The 6,549-nt window shown below is 37.3% G+C and overlaps 1 protein-coding gene across 1 annotated transcript in view; it reads left to right on the top strand.

Moving 5' to 3' along the window:
- The first annotated feature begins 345 nt into the window (after nucleotides 1–345).
- Nucleotides 346–6,549, top strand: part of LOC135213525 (long-chain-fatty-acid--CoA ligase 1-like) — a 137,827-nt gene continuing 131,623 nt past the window's right edge. Inside the window, exon 1 of the mRNA XM_064247456.1 lies at nucleotides 346–621. Coding sequence (XP_064103526.1) covers nucleotides 603–621 — 19 coding nt within the window. The 5' untranslated portion in view covers nucleotides 346–602. The remainder of the gene's footprint in view (nucleotides 622–6,549) is intronic.

Below are 6,549 nucleotides of genomic sequence, written 5' to 3'. Positions count from 1 at the left end.
ACACGACTTTAAACAAAGCTGGAATGGTTTCCATTCCACAATGCTGGAAAGGGGAAAGACATGATACGAGCCCGGATGGGCGTGGCCGAGAGTTCTCATTCTTGTGGATAGTACTTACATCTTTTTAAAGAAAATACATAATGGCAAACCGAGCATCTTTATTTCTTGCGCGTGCGACTCGCGGAAAAGAGACCAGCAGACGTTGATCTCCCCCCTACCCCCGCCTCTCCCCTTCCCCTTTCCTCTTCCATGCCCTCATTCCACACCACCGTCCTCCTCCTCCTCCTCCTCCTCCACCACCACAACCTCCACCTCCTCCTCCACCTCCTCCTCGAATCGGCAGTAGTACCACATGCTGCTTGTTCCGATAAGGGTTGTGTGACGCGGTCGCTCTCCGAAAGCTCGGTAATTTTGCTGTTAGACCTCCTCCCCCTCCACTCATGGGTCAGGTGCGATACTCGAGTGATAGATAATATTTAAAAAAAAAAAGGTCAACGAAAAAAATAAAAAGACTTATCCCGCCCTCGAAGACTCCTAGGACGAATTCAGTAGGAAGAAGGAATATTTCGCAAAAAAATATTGTTGTTTCCTCCATCTGAAAGATGAGTGATCTAGATTCTGGTGAGTGGATTATTTTTTTTCTTCTAAATTTTCAGTTTAAAATTGGTGTATTTTGAGCCTAAAATAGAACAGGCATCTATGCTTCTATATACTTGACGTTTCGCAAAGGCGTAGTAGACCTATGCTGCTTGATTCTAATTTGCTTGCTGCGATAATTGTAGACAGAGTTTTTGACGTTACTGGGATTTGTTGTAAAATATTAATCATTGTCACACTTTTATAACAAAATAGCCGAAATAAAACCATTTTTTTCGGGGTGTTTTTTTTATATAAACTTGATACGAAGTAAGAAATGTCTCCACTTGACCATAAAGTGCAAATTTGTCCTCTTAAGTTTCATTCTGTTTATAAACCACATTTTCCCGGCTCTGACGTCACCTTTGGTGCATTGGGGTTTAGAAAGGACTAATTTGCATTAATCCTACTCCTGTGGTTGGATTTCCAATCAAGTATGTTTCGATTATCGATGGCGTCTTGCTTGCATTTGTGTATAGTTCATGCATTGGTTAATTGAATTTTACTATAAATAGCTTTGTGCTTTAGGCTGTGTCAGAAAACATATAAATGCGAGGACACCTGTCTTGTGAATTTGGAAAGCCATTGTGATTTTGATATTTGTTATGTTTCAGGTTTTATTATATTGAATAATAAGCATAAATACTAATCAAACATATTGGAAACAGAATTCTGATAGGTTTTGTGTGTATAAATGGTCTTATTTAAAAGTATTGCAGTGTAAATCAAAATGTAGGGTATTAGCTGTAGAGCATTATGTCACTTTAAAGGTATTATTTAAATATTCCCCTCTAAATATACAGGAAACATAACATTGGAAGAGTTAAATGCATAAACGCACTTAATTTAAACGTGGTGCAAATGAGCTCTTACGCCGGATATTGGCAGTATAGCATTTTGACAGTTTAAAGCCCATATGCATATTATCATAAGTGTAACATATGGAGGCATTGTCACTGGATATTATTATTTATTATTTATATATAAAAAAGGGAAGAGAAGGTGTCCGCATTGTACAGTGCTGCGAAGTCGCTGGAACGCTCGCTCCTCTTCGGCAACCGTACGACTCCCCGGGATCGATATGGAAGCCCTCCGCTGATTGGCCCGCCAGAGTCAGGCGATGTTACCCTCCCACCTTCCGACCAATCACGGGACACGTGTGGGTTTTCGTGGATGCTCCGACTCTTTTCCTCCTTCGTAATCATAAACGTTCTAAGTTCTGACCCCTCTTAAGCGGACGCAATGCCGGATGGAGTGCCGCACGTCGTTCTGTCGCATTTTCAATGGTGTTTTGACTGGCAGTCATAAATAAACGATCAAATGTGGCAGTGGCACAGATGAGATAGGCGCAGTACCGCCAGTCACGGTTGCTTAAAAGGAGTTTTATTTTCTTCTACCACGTGACCCAAACATCGACCGAGCCCAGGTAGCCTTCGGTAGCCGCTTTGTACCTACAGTACGTAGTGCTTATGAATGACCCCCCTACGTGAATTGGGAGCTTAAGTGGCCGGGTAATCAATTGCAGAGAATCTAGGTCTAAGAACGAGTGCACTTTGCTATGAAAAGCTCCTCATCGAACAAAAGGATTCGATGGTTTCTGGAACAGTAACTGTACTCGGTAACCCCATTCATTCATAAAGGCTTCTATTTATAGATTTTTAGGTCCTTTGAAGTCTCGAACATTGTCGCATAGGCCTATCAGCTACGCATTAGGAGAGTTTATCGTAATCTTGGATATTCGTCAATATTTTTTAAGTGAAGAGGGACACTATAAGTCTAAGGATAGGGTCAATGATGCAATGGAGATAGGCGTGGCAGAAGCGAGGTTCTGATTTCTTTCACAGGGTTTACTGCAGTATCTGATTAGTATATTATCATTATATTATTATTATTATTATTGTTATTATTATTATTATTATTATTATTATTATTATTATTATTATTATTATTATTATTATTATTATTAGTGAATCTACAGGCCTGATTGCTCTAAACGGGAAAACAGGGAAGGGAATTGGGAAGTAAAAGATAAACTAAGGAAGAGAAATAACAAATGAAAATAATTAAGGTACATAAATAGGAAATAAGGCAAAATTGAATAATTCACACAATAAATAATTTGGACTATATATATATATATATATATATATATATATATAAATGTGTGTGTGTGCGAAGATAAAAGGCTCATAAAACACTATTTGAAGGTGGAACCATATATTTCGAGCACTTCCTTCTATGCCCATGATCACTAGTAAAATATGGACAGATGGGCACAGAACGAAGTGCTCGAAATATTATGTTTGCAACGTTCAAATAGTGTTTTATGGGCCCTTTATTTTCATGGTATACTGTTGTATCACAGTAAAAGATATATATTATATATATATTATATTATATATATAATATTTCATATATATTATAATATAATATATATATATATTTGTTTCTCCACACTTTTTTCATTTCGTCTGTCGGAACACCAGATGTTGTCACGTCCACGAGAACCGAATTCCAACTCCGAAACTATTCTTGGTACCTTAGTACCACCGGAATTCGAATCTCCGGTACGTGGATCGAGTTCTTACGATCCGAATAAGAATTTTCTCTGTATATTTTCTAGAAACTGCACAGACAAGTTTCAGACGGCAAAAGATCAAGATTCTGACTTCAGTTTAGCCCATGTTGGTCTAGTACCACCACGGGCTCTTGCTGTTTATCTTTAAGTATTCCAGCTATAGGCACCTCTTTTTTTACTTCACATGTTCTCTAGGCCTATATGTATCCTTACTCGAGCTGCCTGTGACTCACCACAGTCAACCAACTATCAGGAGACAAACTTACTCATTTTGAGGGTTTCAGAGGCACATTGAGGTGTAATGAATTACGTCCTGAATATATATATATATATATATATATATATATATATATATATATATATATATATATGTGTGTGTGTGTGTGTGTGTGTGTGTGTGTGTAGGTGTGTGTATGTATGTATGTATGTTTATGTTGCATTAAAACCGGCTAACATCTATCGTCACCAACAAACATAAACATAGTGCGACAGAGTCCCCAAACAACGTTACGAGGGTAATTATTATTATATTGTTGTCTTCGTTGTATGAAATATGTCGGCATTGCAACAATCTCGTCTACGTAATATATATCTGTGACCTTCGGCTGGGATGTCTTAAAATCAACTTTGCCACTAATAATAAAACAAATGTAAATTTCCGTTTTTTTTATGACGAAAATACACCGAGGTCACGGTGGGACGTGTATAGCTATAGTGTTTATGGTATGGCACTATCGTATTAGATTTATAAAATGATATATTTAAAAACACTGATAACCGTGTTTTGTATGTATGTGTGTGCATATTTATGCATATTGATAGATATATAATTTGAGTATTCGTAACTACGTTTAGTATATGCTTATAGGAACACAGCAAAAAATTTCGTAGACCTAACTTAAATAGATTTTAACCCCGCGCGTTCTAGGCCTATAAATATTGTTTTGTTTACAGCACACAAGTTCACACCATATTCCCTGGAATCTTGAATTTCAAGTCAAGGGGCCTTGTAGGCTTGTTCCACATGAATAGGGTTTACCTTCTGAATTAATAATTATAATAATTAATCCCTAAAAACAGTCGTCAGTCTTGCTTCTATATTTCCATCTGTAGGCCTATGCTACACGATCGAAAGACAAACAGGTCAATTAATCTTTCTTTCTTTGGAGATAGTTTTTTTTTCTCCAGTTAATATTCAAGCCAATTTCCCTAAATTGTTATTCAGCTCACTTCCTTTTTCATTCTAATCATGTATGATAATTACATTGTAAGGAACTTTTGTCAACAAGTTTGATATAATTCTTGGTTGTTAGTTCTGGGTTAAAGCTTAACAAAAATAAAGATTTGGTCAGGTGACCCATTATTATCATTCACTAATATAATAGATCTATATCTATATATATATATATATATATATATATATATATATATATATATATATATATATATATATTATATCTAATTTTTTTTACCTCAGTCATCCTATTCGACCGGGTAGTTTTTATAGCATGGGGTTCCGGGTTGCATCCTGCCTACTTAGGAGTCCATCACTTTTTCTCACTGTGCGCTTTTCCTAATAGCACGCTCCTTTGCGTGAGTCCTGAAGCTACTTCGGCTTCTAATTTTTCCAGGTTCCTTTTCAGGGATCTTGGGATCGTGCCTGCCTAGTGTCCATATGATTATGAGTACGTACAATTTCCACTGGCATATCGCATATCCTTCTCATATCTATTTTCAGGTCTTGATACACTTATCAGTTATTATTATTATAATTATTATTATCAAAATTGTAGTGCCTAGATTCGTGTTAAGTGTAACAGACCAATGTCTTTCAAAAGCAGAATTCCTGAGTAAAATACCATTAATTAATGAAGCGAAACGGCGAGGAACGGCAAATAAACACAACAGGCCGATAAAAAATGAATCTTATATATGCATACATGAACAGCGATATAAATCGGACAGACCGAGGCAATGGTGCATGACGCTTTAAAACAGCATTAAAGTTGAGGAGAATCCGGGCTGAGTAAGAGTGAGCTTATTGATGAGAGAGAGAGAGAGAGAGAGAGAGAGAGAGAGAGAGTCAGTCTTGGTTAAGAGACCGAGGACCCCGTCGGGGGTTAGTGATATCAGTGGACCTCGTGCGGTGCACTGTAGGCAATACTTAAGGTTCTTTGCAGCGTGCCTTCGGCCCCTAGCTGCAACCGCTTTCGTTCCTTTTACTGTACCTCCTTTCATATTCTCCTTCTTCATCTTGATTCATGGTGCAACTGCTTTGAGATTTTCCTCCTGTTACGCCTTTCAAATCTTTTACTATCAATTTCCCTTTCAGCGCTGAATGACCTCATAGGTCCCAGTGCTTGGCCTTTGGCCGGAATTCTATATTCAACTGAACTCAACTCAAGAGACCGAAGAAGGAGGGCGGGAAGTCCTTTGGCAGATATGAAAATATATTGTTTAGGATTGGTAAGTTCCGTATACAGGCTAGACCTAGTATTGATATTTCTCTCCAAACCTCTTTGATACTTGTGTCATTGGGGTTTCCAGCTTAGGCTGTTTGCATGCGCATGTCTTGATGTACCCGGAACTTTTCCAGATTTGCCTAGGCCTATAGGATGTAATGGTTGAATGTAAATTTGGCCGTTTGTCTGTGTGTACAATCTCCCACAGCGCGGAGTTTATCTATCCTAATATGTTCTAGCCAGATATACCGATAAAATCTTATATGGGTAACTACAGAAAAATATTAACATTAAATTACATGGATTATTTGTAAAATGTACACGCTAAATTTTTTTTTTTAATTGTGGTAAATTTAAGCCAACTTTGATAAAATTCTGCGTGTAATACTATTAAAGCTGTAAGATATTGTATACTTTCTCTAATAAAAGATAAAATATGTTCTAGCTTCTTTCTTATTAATGTTTATTTTGTCTTTTCTCTTTAAAAGATTTCCACCTTATGTGACATGTTTTTCAATTGACTTTTTGGATCTTGCTGTTAAAACCTGTCTGTGTATGAGTCTAGAACTGTTATACTTTTCTGTGCAATATTTTTTACGACTATTGCTCCCAAGATTTGTGGGACTATAAGTGACCGTTAACTCTGTTTTCTTGCTGCTGACAGTCTTTTGTGCTTGAATTCAGGGGCTGTTGGACTGTGGTGTTATGGTACTAAGTTCATATACTGCACTCCTACAAAAAACATTTACAAAGGCAGTTGGAAAACCGTTTTTTTGAAGCCATTAAACTCCAGGGGAGTGAAAGTCTGCCATTCCCGAGGGGATACATTCGATGACACAATTTTTTTCATGGTGAATCCAGGTCAGCACTTTC

This window comes from Macrobrachium nipponense, chromosome 19 (assembly GCF_015104395.2).
Source record: "Macrobrachium nipponense isolate FS-2020 chromosome 19, ASM1510439v2, whole genome shotgun sequence".
Taxonomy (NCBI): Eukaryota; Metazoa; Arthropoda; class Malacostraca; order Decapoda; family Palaemonidae; genus Macrobrachium; species Macrobrachium nipponense.
The sequence above is the reverse complement of the archived record's forward strand: the minus strand, read 5'-3'. Positions and strand labels throughout refer to the sequence as shown.